General features: G+C 44.2%; 1 protein-coding gene across 4 annotated transcripts in view; it reads left to right on the top strand.

The window, feature by feature from the left end:
• The window catches only part of KCNIP2 (potassium voltage-gated channel interacting protein 2), a 564,205-nt gene that overhangs the window by 464,191 nt on the left and 72,418 nt on the right, over positions 1–27,596 (top strand). The window contains exon 1 of one of the 4 annotated variants that reach the window (XM_077455684.1): positions 20,287–20,579. The exons of the other annotated variants lie outside the window; for them this stretch is intronic. Within the exon in view, the coding sequence (XP_077311810.1) occupies positions 20,495–20,579 (85 nt within the window). The 5' untranslated portion in view covers positions 20,287–20,494. Of the gene's footprint in view, positions 1–20,286; positions 20,580–27,596 lie in introns of those variants that run through there. 4 annotated transcript variants of the gene reach the window in all.

Below are 27,596 nucleotides of genomic sequence, written 5' to 3'. Positions count from 1 at the left end.
ATGTCACCCATGACTTCTGGAAACATTGGAGGCTGGTGATGTCACCCATGTCTTCTGGAAACATTGGAGGCTGGTGATGTCACCCATGTCTTCTGGAAACATTGGAGGCTGGTGATGTCACCCATGACTTCTGGAAACACTGGAGGCTGGTGATGTCATCCATGTCTTCTGGAAACATTGGAGGCTGGTGATGTCACCCATGACTTCTGGAAACACTGGAGGCTGGTGATGTCATCCTTGACTTCTGGAAACATTGGAGGCTGGTGATGTCACCCATGTCTTCTGGAAACACTGGAGGCTGGTGATGTCATCCATGACTTCTGGAAACATTGGAGACTGGTGATGTCACCCATGTCTTCTGGAAACACTGGAGGCTGGTGATGTCACCCATGTCTTCTGGAAACATTGGAGGCTGGTGATGTCATCCATGACTTCTGGAAACAATGGAGGCTGGTGATGTCACCCATGACTTCTGGAAACACTGGAGGCTGGTGATGTCACCCATGACTTCTGGAAACACTGGAGGCTGGTGATGTCACCCATGTCTTCTGGAAACACTGGAGGCTGGTGATGTCACCCATGTCTTCTGGAAACACTGGAGGCTGGTGATGTCACCCATGTCTTCTGGAAACATTGGAGGCTGGTGATGTCACCCATGACTTCTGGAAACACTGGAGGCTGGTGATGTCATCCATGACTTCTGGAAACACTGGAGGCTGGTGATGTCATCCATGACTTCTGGAAACAATGGAGGCTGGTGATGTCACCCATGACTTCTGGAAACACTGGAGGCTGGTGATGTCACCCATGACTTCTGGAAACACTGGAGGCTGGTGATGTCACCCATGTCTTCTGGAAACACTGGAGGCTGGTGATGTCACCCATGTCTTCTGGAAACACTGGAGGCTGGTGATGTCACCCATGTCTTCTGTCACCATTGGAGGCTGGTGATGTCACCCATGTCTTCTGTCACCATTGGAGGCTGGTGATGTCACCCATGTCTTCTGTCACCATTGGAGGCTGGGACCAAGTTGTATTTTTTCATTTTTTGTGGAGGCATGAACATTTTTTTGTCAAATGTCTTTTTAAAGCCAGTTCCATTGGGAGGGACAGGGGGATGACAAAATGCCTTGCCTTGCCATGGAAGGTCCACTTTAAGAAAGAACAGTGAGAACATGAGAAGATTAGAAATGATCTAGTGATCTCTGGTTCTCCTTCCACAAGTGTAGACTGGCTCTGCTCGGATCTTGGTCTATCGGGTCTCGGGACTCTAATAATATGGATGGCATGTCTATAATTATAATGTCTATAATTACTGCTCCCCATGGATCATCATGGCGCACCGACACAACACGTCCGCTGCCTGGGCTGAGGACAAAGCCGCAGCAACGCTGTGGATATGTGAAGCGAGGTTGGCAAGCGAGCAGCCGAGCGTAAAAACTGCACTAACAGTTATTTTTCATACTTTAGTTTATTATTAGACGTGCCAATGAACTCACAATTGTATTTTTTAATTATGATTTGTCACCATTACATAAGTACTTTGCAAACGGCGAGGGGGGATGGGCTGAGAAGGATCCACTGAGGTCATATATAATGCATGGTGCCCAACTGTCCCAAGTCCCCTTGTCCCTCCACCAGTGTCTTGTGTTTATATCTGATGTATAGACCGGTATAAATAGAGAAAATCTATTATTTAAAGGAAAGTATTGAGTAATTTCAGTGAACTATTATTAGTTTGAGCTTTTATTCTAGAGAATAGATGATATGGCTCTCTACTTTTTGCGTTTACATTTTTTTTTTTTTTAACTAGATTAACCACTAGGGAGAGCTCTGAGTACCTATGGAGACACTTTTCCCAGGTCGCCATCACTCTTTGGTTGGGGGGGGGGGGTGCTCTGATGAAGGCTAAGCTATCAGTAAGACCATAACCCGTTTTTTTTTAGCCGGCAGCTGGCTTTCTCATGGAATTATTTCTGAAGTTGCAGAGGAGACGCCCCCCCACACCACTTGCCGGTGTTTCTCGGGCGCACCGCTTCCACCGGTTCAACTATCCGGCGATGCGGCCCGCTGCTACCATAGGCTTTTAAAGTGCACATACTCTTTGACCACCTCTCTTGCCTTGGAGGACCGGAGCGACATCATGACGTCACTTCCGGTCCAGGCTGAAAGTACTTTGTTTTTTGATCTTTTGCTTTAGAAAAAAAAGTTTTTGGGGTTTTTTTTTGTTCGTTTGCTTTTAAAGGTAAAGAAGAGATTTGGTGTCTTTTTGACCCCCAGATCAACTATAATTAAAAAAAAAGTGTCTCCAGATGACGTCAGAGTGACGAAACGAGTAGGGTGGAGTCAACACACGTTTTTGCATCACTTCCGTTCGTCGGCGATAGTGTCAGCAATACATTCGTTACTGTTTGTGTCTAAATGTGAGTTCATGACGTCACTTCCGGTCCAGGCTGGTTTTTTTTTTTTTGTTTAGTTTGCTTTTAAAGGTAAAGAAGAGATTTGGTGTCTTTTTGACCCCCAGATCTCTCCATAAAGAGGACCTGTCATCCTTATTTCTATTGCAAGGGAATAATGTAATTTTTAATAATAATAATCTATTTAGTAATAATCTATTATTGTAATAGGAATAAAAGTGATAAAAAAAATAAAAAATAAAGGGATAGTGTAAAAATAAAAATAAAAAATAAAGTAGGTGTGGCGCTGTTCATTTAACAGGTATTAAGCTAACTTGACTGAGAATTGGATAATAGTGATATAATAACAGTGATTCAGTAGAGTGATTCAAATTCGAAATACTATAGTCAAGTGTGCTCCCATACTATAGTATACGACTATACAACTATAATAAAAAAACATCTCCAGATGACGTCAGAGTGACAAAACGCGTAGGGTGGAGTCAACACGCATTCTTGCATCACTTCCGGTCGTTGATACGATAGTGTCAGCAATGCATGCGTTACTGTTTGTGTCTAAATGTGAGTACAATTTCACATCTTTTTACTGAAATAAAAGGTTTAAATAGTAGTACACTATTGGGATCCTTCTCTCCTTTACACTGTACATGAGTGGAACACCACCAAAATATCTCGGGTTGGCCAGCTCTCAGGGTGCTACACAGTGGCAAATACTGTTAAATGCCTTATACTCCAGGCGGGTAAGGACATTCTGGTGAGTGCAGTCACAATATGCTGTGATCACCGTCTGAAGAGGAAATTAGATCAGCGTTATTTTAACATTATATTTTTTTCACTAGCACAAAGCACTTTATTAATTATTCAATGCAACTGGATTTGTATATTTTGTTTAATTCATTTTATTCATATTTTGCATTTTATGCACATATTTGCACATGATTTTATATCAAGTTTACTTGTAACATTTCACATTTTTACATTTATATACCACCGTTAGTTGTGTTTTTTTTTTTTTTAATTTATTTATTTATTTTTATTATAGTTGTATGTGAGCACACTTGGCTATAGTATTTCTAATTTGAATCACTCTACGGAATCACTGTTATTATATCACTATTATCCAATTCTCAGTCAAGTTAGCATCATACCTGTTAAATGAACAGCGCCACACCTACTTTATTTTTTATTTTTATTTTTACACTATCCCTTTAATTTTTATTTTTTTTTGTATCACTTTTATTCCTATTACAAATACAAATACTACTTTATTTTTTATTTTTTATTACCATTTACCCTACCCAGGTGCGAGTAATTACCGTAGTAGAGGCAGTAGTTCCTGTGATTCTCACTTTTTCTTTCCACACTCCATTTTTCACTATATTACATTTTTTTCTCTGCTGGTATTTTTCAATTTATATATATTTTTTTTCCTTTGCACGAAATCATATGCACTTATCTTAAAAATAAAAAGTAAAATAAATAAGACTTTTTTTTTTTTTTTAAAGCGCCCCCGTCCCTCCGTGCTCGTTCGCAGAAGCGAACACATATATATGTCACGCATGCTTATATAAACAATGTTCTCCCCACGCATGTGAGGTGTCGCCACGGACAATAAAGCGAGAGCGATAATTCTAGTGCTACACCTCCTCTGGAAGGCTAAACTGGTAACCTGTAAAGGCGTTAAAAGCGCGGCCTATGGAGGTTTTTAAGTACCGTGGTTTTAAAGCGTGACGAGTTGGGTATCTATTTACTCGGCATAGCATCATCTTTCACATTTTACAAAAAATTAGGTATGTATTGAGGCTTATTTACAAAAGGCAAATGCACTTTGCACCGCAAGTGCACTTGGAAGTGCAGTCACTCTAAATCAAAGGGGTAGGTCTGAAATGAGGGGAAGCTCTGCTGATTTTATCATCCAATCATGTGCAAGCTAAAATGCTGTTTTTTTTATTTTCCTTGCATGTCCCCCTTGATCTACAGCAACTTTACTTCCAGGTCAGGGCCAGATTAACGTAGGGGCTATTGGAGCTGCAGCTCCAAGCCCCTACCTTAATATAGGCCCAACAGGATTGGATTGACCATTTGGGCACTGCCATTGCCCTACTGATGCTGTCCACTGCCAAAAACCCCGCCCCAAATGCATTTTGAAAAAAATAAAATACAGTAAAACATGAAATTGTAAAAAAAATTATAAAAAAATGAAATAAAAATATAAAAAAAAAAACTGCTGACACCATCCACTGCCCTACTGACACCATCCACTGCCCTCCACTCCCCTCCCCAAACACCAAAAAAAGCATTGTGGGAAAAAAAAGTAAAATTGTAAAAAAAAAAATATAAAACAAAAAAACAAAAATAAGAATGTAAGCAATAAAAGATTGCAACAAACAATGAATTTTTTTTTTAAAAAAAAGTATATAATTTGGGCTCATTCACACCGGCTTTCTTGCACATACAGTGTGAATGAGCAGTTTGTTTAAAATACCTAATTTGTTTTAAAAACAAGTTTGCATTTAATTTTATTTATTAACCATAAAAACAGCCCTCCAAAATCCTCAGGACCAGGCCCATGTTGCTCTTATTCTGGCCCTGTTCCAAGTGCACTTGCAGTGCAAAGTGGATTTTCCTTTAGTAAATAACCCTCATTGTGTTTTTTTTTGTTTTGTTTTTTTATTCATTAAAGTGTATTTTTTCTCCCCCCAAAAAAATTGCCCCAAAATGTAAAATAAAAAATTAAATAATGAATTAAATAAAAAACGATCGCCATTTTATTCTCTAGGGTCTCTACCAAAGTAAAATGTATGTTTGGGGGTTCTAAGTAATTTTCTAGCAAAAAAAAAAAATACTGATTTTAACTTGGAAAAAGCCTGGTCAGCAAGTGGTTATTCATTTTGGTCGTTATATATTATTATAATTATTATACAGGATTTTTATAGAGCCAACAGTTTACGTGGCACTTTACAATATAAAAGGGAGACAATCCAGTTATAATACAATAAAATACAAGAGGATTAAGAGGGCCCTGCTCAGAAGAGCTTACAATCTAATAGGGTGGGGGCAGGTGGTACAATAGGTTGCAACTGCAGGGAATGAGCTGATGGAAGTGGTAGGAGATTAGTTGGAGATGTGATAGGCTTCCCTGAAGATATGAGTTTTAAGGGATCGCCTGAAGTTAGCCAAGAGTAGGGGATGGCCGGACCAGTGGAGGTAGCGAGTTCCAGGGGATGGGAGAGGCTCTGGAGGAATCCTGGAGACGAGCATGGGAGGAGGAGACGAGAGAGCTTGAGAGTAGGAGTTCTTGAGAAGAGCGGAGAGGACGATTTGGGTGATATTTCTAGACAAGATTGGTGATGTAGCTCGGGGCAGAGTTGTGAATGGCTTTGTATGTTGTGGATAGTATTTTGAATTTAATTCTCTGGGTGATTGGGAGGGATTGGAGGAGAAGGTTGGCTGACACTGAGCGGTTGGTAAGGTGGAGATATATATATATATATGCGTATATACTTTCTTGGACTGCTTGGCATCATTCCACCCATCTGTCATGTACAGTGGAGTCCTACGCATTGGGCATCTGTGTTGTGAAATAGATCTTTGACTGTCTAATAAAGGCTGAGGGGTAATGATGATCGCACTGTCACACCAGCGGCTCTCCTTTCCTCCATTACTTCCATTGTCTGGGCAGTTTAGGTTTCTGAACCTCCAGGAATAGGCGGGGTAGTTGCTCCGTCCTGGTTTCAAGGTTCCTTTATCTCACCTGTTGTATTATTTACAATGAATGACCAAAGCCGCCAACTTCTAAACCAGTTCACTTCTAACATTTCCCCCGCTGTAAATGAGACTTTGAACTAGAAAGACAGTCAAAGCTGTGATAGAACAGAGTGCCAATTGGAGGCCCGTCACTGCATATGTGCACCATTACCTACATAGGGGATCAGGGGGGTTGCTAGGTCTACAAAAGATCTGGGGCTAGAGCCCATAGCAGCGTAGTAAAGAAAGTCATATGCTTGGGCGGGCATACACATGTATATAATATATGTGTGTGTGTGTGTATATATATCCCCAGAGAGCCCTCTCTTACATCAGGGTCCCCAGAGAGCCCCCCTTTAAATCAGGGTCCCCAGAGAGCCTCCCACTTACATCAGGGTCCCCAGAGAGCCTCCCCCCTGTATCAGGGTCCCCAGAGAGCCCCCCACTTACATCAGGGTCCCCAGAGAGCTTCCCCTCCCCTTGGGGAGGGATATGGGCCCCAGATTCTGGGCTATAGCCCCAAAAGCCACCCCCTAGTGACGCCACTGTCGGGAATGCTCCTATAGGCTCAAGGGATTAGTGGCTAGTACATCCGCCTTGCAATATTGGGCTCCTTGGTTTGAATCCCAGCCTGGACACTATCCGCAAGGAGTCTGCATGATCTCCCTGTACCTATGTGGATTTCCTCCCACATTACAAGGGCATGCTGGTAACCTTAATATGCCCATGTATGTCCGATTTTTGTTTTCATATTTCTGCCATTGGTTTTGTTTAATTCTGTATTGCTACTTGTTTAGGTGTCTGTGGCCACTGCATCCTTAACAACTATGACTCAACTGCTGTCAGCGGGATTTCCCGCTGAGAGCGGAATATAACCAAACTAGTTCGGATGAGTTCTGTATGGAACCCTCCAAAAACTCCAAAATGTAAAAAAAAAAAAAAAAAAACAGGCATAGGGTTCCCCCTAAAATCCATACCAGGCCCTTATTGGAGTATGCAGCACAGCAGGCCAGGTATGGTTCAGAAGGGGAGGGGGTGCGATTTTTTTTCTCCCCCCCTCCTTCTGAACCATACCAGGCCACATGCCCTCACACATGGGGGGGGAGGTCTGGGGTAGGGGGGCTCCCACCTCAAAGCATCTCGTCCCAATGATGATAGGGACAAGGGCCTCTTCCCCACAACCCCGGCCAGGAGTTGTAGGGGGTCTGCTGTCGGAATCTACAACCCCTGGCCGGGGTTGTAGATTCCGGTCCGAATCTGATAGCCCCCCCTCTAACCACTTCCCGTCAAATGATGGCATAGCGGTGCGGCCCTCTTTCTGGGACGACACGGCGTGACCCAGACCTCGACCAAAGACCTGCGGCCGCCGCTCTTTACCACTTTGAACGTATGTGTCCAATCGTGCCATGATTTTACAGTGGAATAGCGGGGTTGTGGCTGCAGCTAAGTGCCATAACCCCGGTATTAAAATTTTCCTAAGCCGCTGCGCTTTCCAATAAAAGTGACCCAAGTGGCCAATTAGCCGCTGGATCACTTTTACAAGCGAAGGGAGGAGTCATCCCCACCCCGGTTTCTGGTGGTTCACGGCTGATGTAAACCAGGACATTTTTTTGTTTTGGAAAGTAGTACCCAATAGCTGGAAACTTGCCGGCTTTCACCTGGAGATGCCGGGTCTCCCAATTCATAACGGCTGTGCTTTCTCATCTATGAAAGGTTTCTATGAAAAATGTATGAATCTGACACATAATTTTGAGCATTAGGGGTCAAAACTCGCCCAAAGTATATGGGCTCTGACATTTAAGCTCTTCAGCCACTTGGGAACTTTTCTATAAGACCCCCACATTTCTCCTCTGCAGTGAAAAACATCAGATGAAAAAATAAAAAAATAACCCCCCCCCCATTAGTTCAAGGGGGGGTTATTTATTTATTTTTTCATCTGATGTTTTTCACTGCAGAGGAGAAATGTGGGGGTCACAATTATTATGAACTAGGAAACCCAACATCTCCAAGTAAAGGCCGGCAAGTTCCCAGGTATGGGTATTGAAGGCTCACCAAACTAAAGAGCAGAACTCTTGTAATGTAGGTGACCTTTGACCTCTAATGCTCAAGCTGATGAGTCGGATTCAGAAAAATTTTATATAAACCTTCGATAGGTAAAAAAAGCACAATTATTATGAACTAGGAAACCCAACATCTCCAAGTAAAGGCCGGCAAGTTCCCAGGTATGGGTATTGAAGGCTCACCAGACTAAAGAGCAGAACTCTTGTAATGTAGGCGACCTTTGACCTCTAATGCTCAAGCTGATGAGTCGGATTCAGAAAATTTTTATATAAACCTTCGATAGGTAAAAAAGCACAATCATTATGAATTAGGAAACCCAACATCTTCATGTGAAAGCCGGCAAGATCCCAGGTATGGGTTTTTACAGGCTCAAGACTTTAAATAACAGAATCCATACACCTGAGTGGCATTTTGGCCCCTGATTCTCAAGCTGATGAGTTGGATTCAGAAAAAAAGAGATACAACCCTTTCATAGGTAAGAAAAAAATAATTATTATGAATTAGGACAACCTGCATCTCCTGGTGAGAGCTGGCAAGTTCCCAGTTATGGGTATTATAGGCTCAAGACTTTACATAACAGAACCTATATACACTATATTGCCAAAAGTATTGGGACACCTGCCTTTACACGTATGTGAAATACAATGGCATCCTGGTCTTAGTCCGTAGGGTTCAATATTGAGTTGGCCCACCCTTTGCGGCTATAACGGCTTCAGCTCTTCTGGGAAGGCTGTCCACAAGGTTTAGGAGGGTGTCTATGGGAATGTTAGACCGTTCTTCCAGAAGTGCATTTCTGAGGCCAGGCACTGATGTTGGACGAGAAGGCCTGGCTCGCAGTCTCCGCTCTAATTCATTCCAAAGGTGTTCTATCGGGTTGAGGTCAGTACTCTGTGCAGGCCAGTCAAGTTCCTCCACCCCAAACTCGCTCATCCATGTCTTTATGGACCTTGTTTTGTGCACTGGTCCAAATCATTTGATGGAGGGGGGATTACGGTGTGGGGGTTGTTTTTCAGGGGTTGGGCTTGGCTCCCTTAGTTCCAGTGAAGGGAACTCTTAAGTCGTCAGCATACCAAGACATTTTGGACAATTTAATGCTCCCAACTTTGTGGGAACAGTTTGGGGATGGACCCTTCCCATTCCAGCATGACTGCGCACCAGTGTACAAAGCAAGGTCACCTCCAAATCGCCTTGCAAAGTCGCGCTGTAATTCGGGTTGCCTCTGTGTGAACTGAGCCTAAAGCATCTTACACAGATTGTTGCCCAACAAAACCACAAAACTGTGGAATTTTGTCCGAAGGGCGTTGGCCCAAACTTGTCTTGCATACACAAGGCCACACAATTGTTAGCCAACAAATACGAACGTAGTGACGTACTGTGTGGTTTTTCAGCTCTTTGGGCTCCTTCTGCTAATTTTGTGTTAGTAAGAAGTTTGGTGAGTGTTGATTCGCGCTTTTCATTTCACACTTTTCAGTTCGTATCTGAACGGCCGTTCACAAACCAGACATGTTGCGGAATCAGAGGAGATAACATGTTATTTGTTATAGGCCTTGGAGTTATTGCTTTGACCCAAGTCCAGTCCAGGAACAGGAGGAGGAGGATTTCTTGGACCAAAAATTGGTTGCTTTATTAATGGTGACCAATTATGTCATATGCCTTTGCTGTGGGAGCTCCAGGAGAATAATCCGGATGATTTTCGGAATTATCTCCAGATGACGGACCCCTGCTTTCACCAACTCTTGGCATTGGTGACCTCATATATTAAAAAGCAGGACACATGTATGAGGCTTTTATTTTATTTTTTGATGGAATAATAGTGATTTGATTTGGTATTGATTTGGTATATATTCTATATTTTTGTATGCATAGAACGCAATTTTGGTTAAGTTCTATTGGCAGATAGCATGTCTAATTTTATTTGTTTTCTTTTTTTAACCACCTCAATACTGGGCACTTACACCCCCTTCCTGTCCAGATCAATTTTCAGCTTTCAGCGCTCTCACAGTTTGAACGACAATTACTCAGTCATACAACACTGTACCCATATGAAACTTGTGTCCTTTTTTGCTATAAATAAATAAAAAACGTAAATTTTGTGAAAACTATGCATTTTTCTTTTGTTTCTGTCATAAAATTTTGCTAAATAGTAATTTTTCTTCATACACTTTGGCCAAAATTTATACTGCTACATATCTTTGGTAAAAAATAACCCACATTAGTGGATATTATTTGGTCTTTGTGAAAGTTATAGAGTCTACAAACTATGATGCCAATCAGTGAAAATGTATCACATCTGATCAGGCCTTCAGTACATCAGGTGTATCTCATTTCTTGAGACACTAACAAGTCAGGAAAGTACAAATCCCCCCCCATATGACCCCTTTTTACAAAGTAGACATTCCAAGGTATTAAGTAGCATGGTGAGTTTTTTTAATTTGTAATTTTTCCCACAATTCTTTGCAAAATTAAGATTTTTTTTTTTTTTTTTACAAAATCGTCATATTATCAGGTTATTTCGCACACACAGCATATGCATACAACAAATTACACCACAAAATACATTCTGCTACTCTTCCCGAGTACGGCGATACCACATGTGTGAGACTTTTACACAGCCTGGCCACATACAGAGCACCAACATTAAAGTAGCACCTTCAGGCGTTCCACAAGCAAAAATGACGCATCTCATTTCATAACCACCTATTACACTTTTGAAGGCCCTGGAGTACCAGGACAATGGAATTGCCCACAAAATGACCCCATTTTGGAAAGAAAACACCCCAATGTATAATCTGAGGCAGAATGAGTCTTTTGAACGGTTCATTTTTTTCCTGAAGTTTTTGGAAAATGTGGAAAAAAAATGAAAACACTTTTTTTTTTTTACACAAAGTTGTCCATTTATAAAATATTTCTAACACATAGCATGTACCGTATATAGCAAAAATTACACCCCAAAACACATTCTGCTACTCCTCCCGAGTACGGTGATACCACATGTGTGAGACTTTTACACAGCCTGGTCACATACAGAGGCCCAACAGTGAAGTAGTACCTTCAGGCGTTCTAGGAGCATAAATTACACATCTCATTTCATTCCTTCCCATCACACTTCTTTAAGGTCTAGGAGCACCAGGACATTGGAATTACCCACAAAATGTCCCCATTTTGGAAAGCAAACACCCAAGCATATATTCTATGAGGCATGGGCTGCAAATAGGTACTCGGGTACTCTGATGGGTTGCAGATAGGTACTCGGGTACTCAGATGGCCTGGTGACAGGTACTCTGGTACTCTGATGGCTAGTATTCGGGGACTCTGAAGGGCGCTGATAGGTACTCAGGAACTCGTATGGATTGTGACAAGTACTCAGGTACTCATATGGATCGTGACAGGTACTCAGATGGACTGGGACAGGTACTCGGGTACTCTGATGGACTGGGACAGGTACTCTGGTACTCAGATGGACTGGGACAGGTACTTGGGTACTCTGATGGACTGTGACAGGTACTCGGGTACTCTGATGGGCTGTGACAGGTACTCGGGTACTCTGATGGACTGTGAGTGACAGGTACTATGATGGGCGGTGACAGGTCTTCTTTATTGGGGGGGGGGGCAATCAGTATGATTGGTGTGTACACTGTAAGCGGTAACGAGCAGTGTTGCCGGGAACACGCCGCCACAGACGTGCACGCGCTCGCGATCGCACGCATGTGCCGTGCACACTTCATCACCCCAGCATATATTCTATGAGGCATGGGCTGCAAATAGGTACTCGGGTACTCTGATGGGCTGCAGATAGGTACTCGGGTACTCAGATGGCCTGGTGACAGGTACTCTGGTACTCTGATGGCTAGTATTCGGGGACTCTGAAGGGCGCTGATAGGTACTCAGGAACTCGTATGGATTGTGACAAGTACTCAGGTACTCATATGGATCGTGACAGGTACTCAGATGGACTGGGACAGGTACTCGGGTACTCTGATGGACTGGGACAGGTACTCGGGTACTCTGATGGGCTGTGACAGGTACTCGGGTACTCTGATGGACTTTGAGTGACAGGTACTATGATGGGTGGTGACAGGTCTTCTTTATTGGGGGGGGGCAATCAGTATGAGTGGTGTGTACACTGTAAGCGGTAACGAGCAGTGTTGCCGGGAACACGCCGCCACAGACGTGCACGCGCTCGCACGCATGTGCCGTGCACACTTCATCACGGCCGATCACGTGGTAAACAGCCATACCCAATGGCTGTTCACCCCCCTCGGTGGCGAGCGGTGTCTCTGTGACACGCCGATACCGAAGGAACAGGGATGTGCATGCATGATCGCGCGCATTCCCTATTTTAATGGGAGGCCGTCATTTAACGGCCTCCCGCCACAAGAGCCGCGCCACCTGGCCGTCATTTGACAGCCAGCGGTCGGCAAGCAGTTAAAGAGGTTGTAAACTCTTACAGACCAAGGCTTACCTGTAGGTCCAATAAATATATCCTTAACCTACACTGTTAAGGTGATATTTTACAAAAAAGGGCACCGCTGTCTATGGCGCATGCGAGCCGTAGACAATGGGCGCGCTGCAAGTGAATGCATACATGCCGTCAATGATGGCTTCCGCGCGCATGGCGGGATACATGGCAGCGGCGGAGATGAAGAACGAGGACCGCTTCGGAGGCTTCGATCTCAGGTAAGTTATTCATAATGAGCTGGTATGCTATGCATACCAGCTCATTATGCCTTTGCCTTGCAGAGTGTATTTTTATTTTTTTATTTATTTCAGGGTTAACTTTCTCTTTAATGCACAATAAAAACATAGTTGTATCTTTGATCTTTAGGCCCCTTTCACACATGCGGACGATATGTCCGTATTTCATCCATCCGTTTGCGGATGAAATACGGACATACATTCATCCCTATGGGATAGCGGGTGTCTGCGGATGAGCATCCGCAGACACCCGATTTCGTCCGCCTCCGCAACAGTCCGATTCTGCAGACGGAGGAAAATCCTATTTTTCTATCCGTCTGCAGAGCGGATCGGACAAACACGGACAGACGGTCCGTGCTCGTCCGATCCCCATAGAGGAGAGCGGAGAGCTGACAGGGCGGTCCCCGCACAGTGTGCGGAGACCGCCCTGTCCGCAGCCAGCTCAGCAGGGACAACGGAGCGATCCCCGCTGAGCGAGCGGATCTTCACGGGGCGGATCATTACTGATCCGCCCCGTGTGAAAGAGGCCTAAAAGCTACGACATAATGGTGTTGTGGTAACTTCCACAAATAAAAAAAAAATGCATAATAATATTATTCTTGATATCACTAGAAAAAAAAAAAAGCCTTTGAAAATGTGTTTGCAATAACTCCATAGCCTTATACACACGATCGGGTTTTCCGACGGGAAATCTGTGATGTCAGGCTGTTGGGGGGAAAAAACCGACCGTGTGTACGCTCCATCCGACAATTGTTGTCGGAGTTTCCGCCAGCAATTGTTGGCTAGCAGGTTATTTTCTGCGAACAAATGTGTGTTGTCGCATTTTCCGAGCGTGTGTACACAAGTCCGTCGGATAAAAGTCCAAAAGTGCAAACATGCATGCTCGGAAGCAAGGACGATTCTCTTCTTCTTTCATTTAATTTTTTATTTTATTTTTTTGTGATATCAAGAATAATATTATTATTATGCTTTTTGTTTTTTTGTGCAAGTTACCTCAACACCATTATACCACATTTTTTAAGATCAAAGATACAACTATGTTGGTGTCCCTTGTCAATTTTACATTGTATTTTTTTTAAATGTAACTGCCTACTCCCAAACTGTCATTTGAAGTAAAACACATAGCCAAGTATTATTCTCCACAATTTGTTTATTGTGTATTAAAATGAAAAATAAAATAAAAAATTAGACATGCTATCTGCCAATAGAACTTAACCAAAATTGCATTCTATGCATCCAAAAATATAGAAAATATACCAAATCAAATAATTATTAAAGCGCTGTGCAAACTGTTGGCGCTAAATAAAACCTGTATAATAATAATAATAATAATAATGATTATTATTATTATTCCATCAAAAAATAAAATAAAAGCCTCATACATGTGTCCTGCTTTTTAATATAGGCGGTCACCAATGCCAAGAGTTGGTGAAAGCAGGGGTCCGTCATCCAGAGATAATTCTGAAAATCGTCCGGATTATTCTCCTGGAGCTCCCACAGCAAAGGCATATGACATAATTGGTCACCATTAATAAAGCAAACTATTTTTGGTCCAAGAACTCCTCCTCCTCCTGTTCCTGGACTGGACTTGGGTCAAAGCAATAACTCCAAGGCCACAAATAAATAACACGTTCTCTCCTCCGATTCCGCAAAACATGGCTGGTTGACGAACGGCCACTCAAAAACTAACTGAAAAGCGCGAAATGAAAAGTGCGAAATGAAAAGCGCGAATCCACACTCACCAAACTTCTACTAACCCGAAATTAGCAGGAGCCCAAAGGGTGGCTCTAAAGAACTACATTCGTATTTGTTGGCCAACAATTGTGTGGCCGCGTGTATGCAAGACAAGTTTGGGCCCAGCGCCCTTCGGACAAAATTCTGCGGTTTTGTCGGCCAACGATCCGATCGTGTGTACGAGGCTCATCGGTATCACCAGCAAAGCAGCTTCCTTATTATCCCATTAAAGAAGAGAATCGTCCTCGCTTACGAGCATGCGTGTTTGTAGTTTGGACTTTGGAAAATCCGACAACGCACATTTGTCGGTGGAAAATTTGAAGACCTGCCAGCCAACATTTGTTGGCAGGAAAGTCCGACAACACTTGTCCGTATGGAGCGTACACACGGTTGGATTTTCCGCCAAACAGCCTGACATCCAACGTTTCCCGTTGGAAAATCCGATTGTGTGTACGCAGGGCCAGATTAAGAACATCGTGGGCCTGGTGCTGAGGATTTTGATGGGGCCTTTTATAAACAATAAATAAATAAAAATGCTAACTATTTTTTGTTATAACAAATTAAATTAAAGAGAGAGAGGGAGGAAGAGAGAGAGAGAGAGAGAGAAAGGGGATGAAAGAGGTGTGAGGGGTAAGGGAGGGAGGATGAGAGAGAAAGGGGGGGATGGGAGAAAGAGGGAATGACATCAACGCAGCCTGGCCAAGGCAAGTGACAGAAGGCACAGAACCCAGAAGGAAGACCGGGTGAAGATGGAAGTGCCCGGGCCCCGCCAGACTGATCACAGCACAGAACTGGAGGGCTCAGTCTGACAATTTAAGTGTACCCTAATGTGCTAATATGCTGGGCACACTTGTACATTATGGCATAACCTACCCAAGGGCCTCTAAAAAGTAGTAATGTTAGAAAAGTTTACTACCGCTTTACTATCACCGGAGCCTCTCATGGGGCCCCTACTGACCCTGTGGCCCTTGGGCAGTGCCTAAGTACATGGTTGTCAACATTTCAAAAATATTTTCAGGGACGCTTTTTTTTACAAGTGCTATATTTAGAGTAGCTGACATCCCCCGTGTTCCTCTATACATCACAATAGTAATTACAAAATTAAATAAGTACTAATAATGGGGCAGAACAAATATGAGGACTGTGAGATTTCCTTTAGTTGAACTGACAAAAGTGCCCATTCTAGAGCTGGTAACATTGAGGAACATATAATTTTAACATATAATTTTAACATATAATTTTAAAGAACAGTTTTTGTGGGTAAGAGGCATAGGGGAGGAGTATGGATGGTATAAAAGTGGGAAGTATGTGCAGGTGAGGGAGAGGAATGTGGAGGGTCTAACAGTGGGCACTATGTACATGAGAGGAGTGCGGAGGGTATGGCAGAAGGCACTATGTACAGGAGAGGAGTGTGAAGGGTAAGACAGTGGGCAGTATGCACAGCAGAGGAGTGTAGAGGGTATGAAATTGGGCACTATGTATAAGAGAAGAGTGTGGGGGGTATGACAGTGGGCACTATGTACAGGAGAGTAGGAAGGAAGCAGTAATTACAGGAGAGGAGTGTGGAGGGAGGGTATGACGGTGGGCACTATGTATAGGAGAGGAGTATGGAGGGTATGAAAGTTAGTAGTATGTACAGGAGTGGAGGGTATGACAGTGGGCACTATGTATAGGAGAGAAGTGTTGGAGGTATGACAGTGGGCACTATGTATATGAGAGGAGTATGGAGGGTATGATAGTGAGTAGTATGTACAGGAGAGGAGTGTGGAGGGTATGACAGTGGGCACTATGTATAGGAGAGAAGTGTTGGAGGTATGGCAGTGGGCACTATGTATAGGAGAGAAGTGTTGGAGGTATGACAGTGGGCACTATGTATAGGAGAGGAGTGTGGAGGGTATGACAGTGAGTAGTATGTACAGGAGAGGAGTATGGAGGGTATAGCGGTGGGCACTATGTATAGGAGAGAAGTATGGAGGGTATGGCAGTGGGCACTATGTATAGGAGAGGAGTATGGAGGGTATGTCGGTGGGCACTGTATAGGAGAGGAGTGTGAAGGGTACGACAGTGGACACTATGTACAGGAGAGAAGTGTATGACAGCAGGCACTATGTACAGGTAAGGAGTGTGTAGGATATGATAGCGGGCGTTATGTATAGGAGAGAAGTGTGGAGGGTATGACAGTGAGCAGTATGTACAGGAGAGAAGTGTGGAGAGTATGACAGTGGGCACTATGTACAGGTAAGGAGTGTGTAGGATATGATAGCGGGCGTTATGTATAGGAGAGAAGTGTGGAGGGTATAACAGTGAGCAGTATGTACAGGAGAGAAGTGTGGAGAGTATGACAGTGGGCACTATGTATAGGAGAGAAGTGTGAAGAGTATGACAGTGGGCACTATGTATAGGAGAGAAGTGTGGAGAGTATGACAGTGGGCACTATGTATAGGAGAGAAGTGTTGGAGGTATGACAGTGGGCACTATGTATAGGAGAGAAGTGTGGAGAGTATGACAGTGGGCACTATGTATAGGAGAGAAGTGTTGGAGGTATGACAGTGGGCACTATGTATATGAGATGATATAGGGTGAGCGGCGTGCTGACGTTACCGCCATTCCCCGTTGACCAGGAAGGGCGGGCAGTGTTAATAGGAGAGAGTCGGCCGGCTCGTGATTGTACTTACGCTTGTACTCAACTGGAAATCTGTGAGTTTGTTTTACTTTTATTACGTTCGGATTAAAATTTTATACGGAATTATGCTATGGGAGCCTTTCTTTCTTCTTTTACCTAACAATTACAGTGGAATGTGAGACGCTTTAAGAAAGAGACATAAGAGTTGGAGACGCCAGCAGAACCCATTGGAGAGACCAGGAACGATCGCTTTGTTTCATGCTTGTATGATCTCCCTAAAAAGAGATCTTGGCAGCTGGTAAGCCTCACTGAATTAGGTGGTGGATAAAACTTTCTTTCTGGGCGCACCTGCTATACATCTGAAGGGTGTTTGTAACGAGTCACTTCAACGGACTGAATTCATACCTTTGTGCTTCTCTTCCCCTTGGACTTTTTATGTGTTTTAAGTTTGATGATTTTTTGCACAATTTTTGATAGTACACACTGTCTAGTATTTGATACTAGAATTTAATATGTCACAATATTATTATTGCAATTTATAAGTTTTAGCGCAGCTTTATATTTTTTTGGTTTGTGTTTAGTGTGGGTATCTCACATTGAGCTGCAGCAAGAATTTATATTGTTATTATTTATATTATCACGTTTAGAGCCTGCCTCACTGGCTTAGGCCTTGCTTTGATTAATCGAGTATTTTCTGGACAGCGCTGTTTTCCAAAGGTTTTATGTATATGAGAGGAGTATGGAGGGTATGATAGTGAGTAATATTTACAGGAGAGAAGTGTGGAGAGTATGACAGTGGGCACTATGTATAGGAGAGAAGTGTGGAGAGTATGACAGTGGGCACTATGTATAGGAGAGAAGTGTGGAGAGTATGACAGTGGGCACTATGTATAGGAGAGGAGGATGAAGTAATCTGGGAAGGAAAAATGTAAAGGTTTGTGGAAGGATGTTTAGGGACTGCGTAGTGGTTAAGCGGGCCAGACATGGATTGAAATTACACCAATTAAGCAGAGACCAGCCATAGTCGATCTATGTATGGGCTAGCTGGTGTTACACAAGTCAACCTATTAACCGACTTGAGTGAAACCAGCCTGTCAGGTTTTCCCCAAAACAATCAGTGCTGCCAGCTATAGTTAGCAACACTAATCATTGTATTCACTAGCAGAACACAATAACACTGCAGGAGTGATTGCCCCATTCACAGGTCAGCAGGTGAGAGGGTGTGTGGGGACAGGCTGGGGAGAGATACTAGTCAGTCCCTGGGTAGGCACTGGTTAGTATCAGAGCCAGATACACACAGGTCACATACGCCAAGATCATTAGAGCGAGAGCAATAATTCTAGCACTAGACCTCCTCTGTAACTCTAAACATGTAACCTGTAAAAAAATGTAAAGCATGGCTTAATACACAACAAAAAATCGTGATAACTTTAGTGTTTTTTTTTATGAATGAAACAGTTTCTTTCCAACATAAAAAGTTGCAAATACCACCATTTTATTCCATAGGGTCTCTGCTAAAACAATATATAATGCTTGAGGGTTCTGAGTAATTTTCTAGCATAAAAAAATGATGATTTTTACATGTAGGAGAGAAGTCTCAGAATGGGCCTGGGTGGCAAGGGGTTAATTATCATAAGTAATATACAAATAATTATTATAAGCTCTGTGAGTCCATCCTCTCAGTCTGCTGCAGAGTGTTCTAGCTTGTATTTATACTGCTGCTCTGTATGTAGCTTCTGACAGGCTGTGCAAGGAGCCCCATATCTCCAGAACTATATATGATAGCAGCCCCATATTTTAACCAGTGCTAGGGTGGGTCGTTAGCTACCTACCCACCAAATATGGGGTCTCTGTGACTCCTGATCGCCGAGCTACAATCCTCAAAGTCGATCTTTTTTTTTTTTTTTTTTGATTTTTTTCTTTTTTTTGGGCAAATGGGCCTATCTTGAGAAAGGGGCCTGGAGCTGCAGCTCCAATAGCCCCTATGTTAATCCGGCCCTGTGTGTACGAGGCTTAAAGCGGGAGTCCCCCGGGACTCTTTTTTTTTTTTTAAAAGCCAGCAGCTACAAATACTGCAGCTGCTGACTTTTAAAATAGTGACACTTACCTGTCCAGCGTGCCCGCGATGTCGGCACCCGAAGCCGATCTCTAGGTCGTCTGTCGGGTCCTGCCGCCGCCATCTTGGGTATGGGAATCAGGAAATGGAGCCTTTCGGCTTCATTTCCCGGTTCCCTACTGCGCATGCGCGAATCGCGCTGCGCAATAAGGACGCTCCCCGCTGCCTCTGGGATCTGTGTGTTTCCCAGCAGGCAGCGGGGCACTTGCGGGAAGGAGCGGGCACTTGCGGAAAGGGGCGTAAGTTACGCCCCTTTCCGCAGAGAGCTATCCCGGAAGTGGGTGCAGTTACCTGGATTATCCAGGTAACTGCACCCCCCTCCCCCCTGAAAGGTGCCGATTGTGGCACCGGAGGGGGGGAGGGTTCCGATGAGCGGAAGGTCCACTTTAGGGTGGACCTCCGCTTTAAGTGTAGCAATATGTTGCTAAATGTTGTACCTTCATTAAATGTAACCATTTTGCTACACCTAGAAGCGCCCCTCTTCTCTTTTATACTGAAGCTACTTGTAGATCAAGTCAAAAAAATGTATTTATTAAAATGTCGCTTGTCTTGCAAAACGTTCTCAAACCAAATTACTCTCAAACCAAGGTTTTTACCGTATTCACATTCTTTTATAAACCCAACCGCTGCTGGTATTCGGAAAAAAAAAAAAAAAGCCGAAATGTTTGGAATATCAACAGCTTGGCAAATTTAAATCTTCGCAGTCCTGCAATAAAAGTTGATTTTTTTTTTTTTCCCCCTGCGGTCTTCCCCTTCGCCTCTTCCGATGATAAATGGCGTAACACGGCCTTGACATGCTTCATTTCCAGCGGAGGTCTCTGCGTCTAAAACACATCTGCAGTGATAAAAAAGCCAATGTTGTTCCTCTACCTCTCCGCCGCCGCAGACTTCTGCAGTCTGTAGTGTGACTAGACTGCAGGATTTTGCCGGATTGCTGAATTAAAAGACAAAAGCCGCCCCCCTAATTACCGTCACAGCGCCAAACACTCGCTGCACCGCAACTCCGGGGGGGGAAGAAAAAAAAAAGAAGCTTTTTACAAGAAAAAAAAAAAGAGGCAACAACAAATTCAACCAGAAATTTGCGGGCTTTCCACGTGGAAGATGGCGTTTATCCCACAGACAGCCGGATGTATGCTGAAGTCCGTCAGGGACCTCATCCCCAGGACAATTCGGAGGAGGACGAGATGTGAGTTTTTGGGGTGGTTTTCTTCCTTTTCCAGCTCCTGGATCTTTGTATATCTTTTTACACACGTTGTGCCCTAGATTCCCCGAAGTGCGTTTTGTTACACCTTGCTGGGATAGTTGTTATAATGTTTCTTTTTGTTTATTATTATTGGTTGGATTTTGTTTTTCTTTATTTGATAGTCTTGAAATATTTTGCTTTATAAACTGGTGAGATGAGACTGAGCAGATTGTGGATTGTTGGGGGGAAAGGGAATCCTTCTTTTTTTTTTTTTTTTGCTACATACAAATTATTCGACAAGGTAGAACAAAAGCAATATTCAATAACCTACAGCAGTGCAACACGGGGGCCGGATGTGGCCCTTTTCTTGCCTTTATATGGTTCTTGGGGCACTGACACCAATGATGGGGCACTATTCCACAACTGACACCAATGATGGGGCACTATTCCACAACTGACACCAATGATGGGGTACTGTTTCACCAACTGACACCAATGATGGGGCACTATTCCACCAACTGACACTAATGATGGGGCACTATTCCTCCCACTGACACTAATAATGGAGCACTATTCCACCAACTGACACCAATGATGGGGCACTATTCCACCAACAGAAACCAATAATGGGGCACTATTCCACCAACAGACACCAATAATGGGGCACTATTCCACCAACTGACACAATGATGGGGCACTATTCCACCAAATGGCACTAATGATGGGGCACTATTCCACCAAATGACACTAATGATGGAGCACTATTTTACAAACTGACACTAATGATGGGGCACTATTCCACCAACTGACACCAATGATGGGGCACTATTCCACCAAATGACACTAATGATGGGGCACTATTCCACCAACTGACACTAATGATGGGGCACTATTCCACCAACTGACACTAATAATGGAGCACTATTCCACCAACTGACACCAATGATGGGGCACTATTCCACCAACAGACACCAATAATGGGGCATTATTCCACCAACTGACACAATGATGGGGCACTATTCCACCAAATGGCACTAATGATGGGGCACTATTCCACCAAATGACACTAATGATGGAGCACTATTATACCAACTGACACTAATGATGGGGCACTATTCCACCAACTGACACTAATGATGGGGCACTATTCCACCAACTGACACTAATAATGGAGCACTATTCCACCAACTGACACCAATGATGGGGCACTATTCCACCAACAGACACCAATAATGGGGCATTATTCCACCAACTGACACAATGATGGGGCACTATTCCACCAAATGGCACTAATGATGGGGCACTATTCCACCAAATGACACTAATGATGGAGCACTATTATACCAACTGACACTAATGATGGGGCACTATTCCACCAACTGACACCAATGATGGGGCACTATTCCACCAAATGACACTAATGATTGAGCACTATTCTACCAACTGGCACCCATGATGGGGTACTGTTTCACCAACTGACAACAATGATGGGGTACTATTCCACCAACTGATACCAATGATGGGGCACTATTCCCTCCACTGATACCAATGATGGGGCACTCTTCCTCCCACTGGTACCAATGATGGGGCACTATTCCTCCTACTGGTACCAATGATGGGGCACTATTCCTCCCACTGATACCAATGATAGGGCACTATTCCTCCCACTGATACCAATGATGGGGCACTATTCCTCCCACTGGTACCAATGATGAGGCACTATTCCTCCCACTGGTACCAATGATGGGGCACTATTCTTTCCACTGGTACCAATGATGAGGCACTATTCCTCCCACTGGTACCAATGATGGGGCACTATTCCTCCCACTGGTACCAATGATGGGGCACTATTCCTCCCACTGGTACCAATGATGGGGCACTATTCCTCCCACTGGTACCAATGATGGGGCACTATTCCTCCCACTGGTACCAATGATGGGACACTATTCCTCCCACTGACACCAATGATGGGGCACTATTCCTCCCACTGATAGCAATGATGGGGCACTATTCCTCCTACTGATACCAATGATGGGGCACTATCCCCCCCCCCCCACTGGTACCAATGACGGGGCACTATTCCTCCCACTGGTACCAATGATGAGTCACTATTCCTCCCACTGGTACCAATGATGGGGCACTATTCCTCCCACTGGTACCAATGATGGGGCACTATTCCTCCCACTGGTACCAATGATGGGGCACTATTCCTCCCACTGGTACCAATGATGGGGCACTATTCCTCCCACTGGTACCAATGATGGGGCACTATTCCTCCCACTGGTACCAATGATGGGGCACTATTCCTCCCACTGGTACCAATGATGGGACACTATTCCTCCCACTGACACCAATGATGGGGCACTATTCCTCCCACTGATAGCAATGATGGGGCACTATTCCTCCTACTGATACCAATGATGGGGCACTATCCCCCCCCCCCCCACTGGTACCAATGACGGGGCACTATTCCTCCCACTGGTACCAATGATGGAACACTATTCCTCCCATTGGTACCAATGATGGGGCACTATTCCTCCCACTGGTACCAATGATGGGGCACTATTCCTCCCACTGGTACCAGTGATGGGGCACTATTCCTCCCACTGGTACCAGTGATGGGGCACTATTCCTCCCACTGGTACCAATGATGGGACACTATTCCTCCCACTGACACCAATGATGGGGCACTATTCCTCCCAATGATACCAATGATGGGGCACTATTCCTCCCACTGGTACCAATGATGGGGCACTATTCCTCCCACTGATACCAATGATGGGACACTATTCCTCCCACTGACACCAATGATGGGGCACTATTCCTCCCACTGATACCAATGATGGGGCACTATCCCCCCCCCCCCATTGACACCAATGATGGGGCACTATTCCACCAACTGACACAATTAATGGGGCACTATTCCACTGATGCCAATGATGGGGCACTATTTCTCCCTTTAAAACCAATGATGGGGCACTATTCATTCCATTAAAACCAGTGATGGGGCACTATCCCTCTCTCTGATACCAATGATGGGGCATTATTCCTCCCATTAAAACCAATGATGGGTCACTAGTCCTCCCACTAATACCAACTATGGGGGGCACTACTCCTCCCATTAAAACCAAATGATGGGGAACTTTTCTGCCCATTAAAACCAATGATTAAGCACTATTACTCCCACTTTTCTACCCATTAAAACCAAGGGATGGGTCAGTGATACTGGGGCATTTTCTACTCCCACTGGCCACAGTTCACCCCCCCCTCCAAAGCCTGAATGACAGTAAACACAGTGAAGCCAGTGTAGCAATACATTGGAAATGGATCAAATACACGATATGATATTAGCGGACACAGAAACCCCAACGCGTTTGAACAAAATGTCTTCTTCAGGGGGTGACGATGTCTACTTGAGAAGAATGGACTGTCAAAAACGTGCTGCACGGGATCGACCCCCCCCCCCCCCAAAAAAAAATGCATGCCTCAGTTGCACCTTGGGCCCAGTTCACATTAGGCAGAATCCGCGGAGAAAATCATGTCAAAGTGCACAATGCGTGTTTGGGTGCCATAATTCTTACTGGCACCCCAAATGAGCCACGATTGCCATGTGACAGAATAGCGTGGCAGTCCCAGTAAAACACCTGTTTAAAAAGAAATATCACACTAAGCTTTTCACCCCAAGCAGAAGCAGGAGCTTCTTTTGGGCAACAGACGCCCATAGACTTCAATAGGCTGCCCTATACGTGACACGAGAAAACGTTGTAAATTGCGCATTCAAAATCGCAAGAGCGGCTGAACAGCGCCTTGGCCTCCATTCACACCTGTGTGGGCTGTGTGTAGGGCGGTCAATTCCTAATGGCACCCCACTAATGCGATTCGTCCGCGATTGTCGCATGACAAAATCACGAGGCACGCGGCGCAAAACGCTCCTTTTTTAACCACTTCCCGTCAGGCCTATTGCAGAATGACGGCCGGGAGGGGGGGGTTATATTGTTCTGAGTGGACAGCATATGATCTCCTTCAGAAAAAAATCACTTGTGTGCACCCCTGGGGTGTGCAGCGCGGCAATCAGTGGTGCTGTGTGCAATGATTATCAGTGCAGCCCCATCAGTGATGCCCACCAGTGCCGCCTATCAATGCTGCCCATCAGTGCCCATCTATCAGTGCACATCATTGCCGCCTATTAGTGCCCATCAGTGCTCTATATCAGTGCCACCTATCAGTGCCATCTATCTATCAGTGCACATCATTGCCGCCTATTAGTGCCCATCAGTGCTCCAAATCAGTGCCACCTATCAGTGCCCATTAGTGCCATCTATCAGTGCACATCATTGTCTCCTATTAGTCATCATCAGTGCTCCATATCAGTGCCACCTATCAGTGCCCATCAGTGACAACTATCAGTGCACATCATTGCTGCCTATTAGTGCCCATCAGTGCTTATTAGTGCCCCCTCATCAGTGCCATCTCAGCAGTATCCATCAGTGTCGCCTCACCAGCACAGCCTATCAGTGCCCATCAGTGCTGCATATCACTGCTGCCTATCAGTGCCCACCATTGATGCATTTTAGTGTGCCTCCTCATTAGTGCAGCCTATCAGTGCCCATCAGTGCATGCATGTCTATATATATATATATATATATATATATATATATATATATATATACACACACACTCTCTTATTAATAAATGTAAAAAAACATTTTAAAATGTATTAAAACCTGGACTGCAGAGGTGGACATAGCAGTAGTTTTTTTTTTTTATTATTATTATTTAATTTTTATTTATTTATTTACAATTTCATTTTTTTTATTTTTTTTTACAATTGTAATGTATGTATTCTGCTACGTGTCTTTGGTAAAAAAAAATAAAAAAAAATCCCAATAAGTGTATTTTGATTGGTTTGTGTAAAAGTTTTATAGCGTCTACAAACTATGGGATATATACTGGGATTTAAATTTAATTGTATTTTTTTTTATACTAGTAATCGTGGCGATCAGCGACTTATAAAGGGACTGTGATGGTTTGGCGGGAAATCTGACACTAATTGGGGTGGGAACTGCTAATGACATCACCAGGGGACACTAATACAGTGATAGTAATTTGCACTGTCACTGTACTAATGACACTGGCTGGGAAGGGGTTAGGTTCGCCTAACAATAACAACGTTTTCTGTGTGTATTGTGTGTGCTGCTTTTCCTAAGCAATGTGTTGGTTTGTACTCCCTGCTATGCAGGGAGGGAAAAAAAATAGTCAGATTGCTGCTGTCTGTAGAGAGCTCATAGTTGGCTCTCTCCTGTCATTCGTTGGAACCCCTGTCAGGTTTTTATTGCTTGTTGCAGGGATGCTGTTGCTATTTTGCTTCTGGGCACTTTATTACTTTGTTTCATTTCTTTTCAAAAATTATTTGTGGTGATTCGACCATTTTAGAGTTCTCCTAAGTTTATATACAATATCTGAGCCCTGAGGAAGGGGGATACTTCTAGGCCTCCGAAACGCGTTGGCAAAATGGACAACTTGTATTGTCAAGCATCGATATTAAAATGTTTTTGGTATCGGTGCGGATACTAGGCATTTGTAGGAGTATCTGCAAATGCACCGATACCTGCCTTTTCCCCGGGTGACTAAGGAGGGAAACGCGTGAAAAATCGCATTATGGAATTTTATTACAACACATTGGAAATGCACTAAAAGTGCAATATAAACATTGTCTATGGAAGTGTACGAAAGCCAGGACAGCAAATTCTCTGCATTGCTTCTATTCCCTGCATGCAGCCGCTATATTCCCCATAATGTGTGTGATGTCATATATCGGTGTCATGAAATGTCTGTATTATGAGCAATGTATATGATTGACAACATGCAATTTATTAATGTGTATACAGTCTGTCCAATCGTCATCTTCTGTGTCCTGTGCAGAGATTTCTGTGTTTTATATTTGTCTTTCCATACTTGATTGTCCTGGGAATTCTGTACGGTTCTCCCGTAGCCCATCTCATTATACCTCCCAGCTCTGCGCTCTTTACCCACAATTCTCTATTCTTACCATAGAAAGATTCCCTACAGTGTTACTACCCGACACCCCGACAGCGAGTCCTCCAAACCAAACCAGTTCTTCTGCAGGTCTGTGCATCAGCCAAGGATCTCATTTATCACTTTATATAGTATAGTACCATATTGTAACATAGTCATATTGTGTAGTGTAGTATAGTAACATATAATATAGTAATATAGTATAATATAGCTTAGTAACGTATAGTATAGTATAGTATAGTATAGTAAAATATAACATAGTATAGTTTAGTAACAGTGGGTGTCAGGGGCTGTAGTGGGGGTGTCAGGGGCTGTAGTGGGGGTGTCAGGGACTGTAGTGGGGGGATCAGGGTCTATAGTGAGGTTGTCAGGGTCTGTAGTGGGGAGATCAGGGGCTGTAGTGGGGGATTGGGGTCTGTAGTGGGGGTGTCAGGGTCTGTAGTGGGGGTATCAGGCTCTGTAATGGGGGGATCAGGCTCTGTAATGGGGGGATCAGGGTCTGTAATGGGGGGATCAGAGTCTGTATTGGGGGTGTCAGGAGCTGTAGTGGGGGGATCAGGGTCTGTAGTGGGGGGATCAGGGTCTGTAGTGGGGGGATCAGGATCTGTAGTGGGGGGATCAGGGTCTGTAGTGGGGGTGTCAGGGGCTGTAGTGGGGGAATTAGGGACTGTAGTGGGGGGGATCAGAGTCTGTAGCGGGGGATCAGGGTCTGTAGCGGGGGATCAGGGTCTGTAGTGGGGGGATCAGGGTCTGTAGTGGGGGGATCAGGGTCTGTAGTGGGGGGATCAGGGTCTGTAGTGGGGGGATCAGGGTATGTAGTGGGGGTGTCAGGGGCTGTAGTTGGGGTTTTAGGGCCTGTAGTGGGGGGATTGGGGTCTGTAGTGGGGGTGTCAGGGGCTGTAGTGGGGGTGTCAAGGGCTGTAGTGGGGGGATCAGTGTCTGTAGTGGGGATGTCAGGGTCTGTAATGGGGGGGATCAGGGTCT

This window comes from Lithobates pipiens, unplaced genomic scaffold (genome assembly GCF_037356315.1).
Source record: "Lithobates pipiens isolate NorthernLeopardFrog02 unplaced genomic scaffold, aLitPip1_a1.2 Scaffold_25, whole genome shotgun sequence".
NCBI classification, from domain to species: domain Eukaryota; kingdom Metazoa; phylum Chordata; class Amphibia; order Anura; family Ranidae; genus Lithobates; species Lithobates pipiens.
Note: the sequence above shows the minus strand (reverse complement) of the source record. Positions and strands in the feature narration are given on the sequence as shown.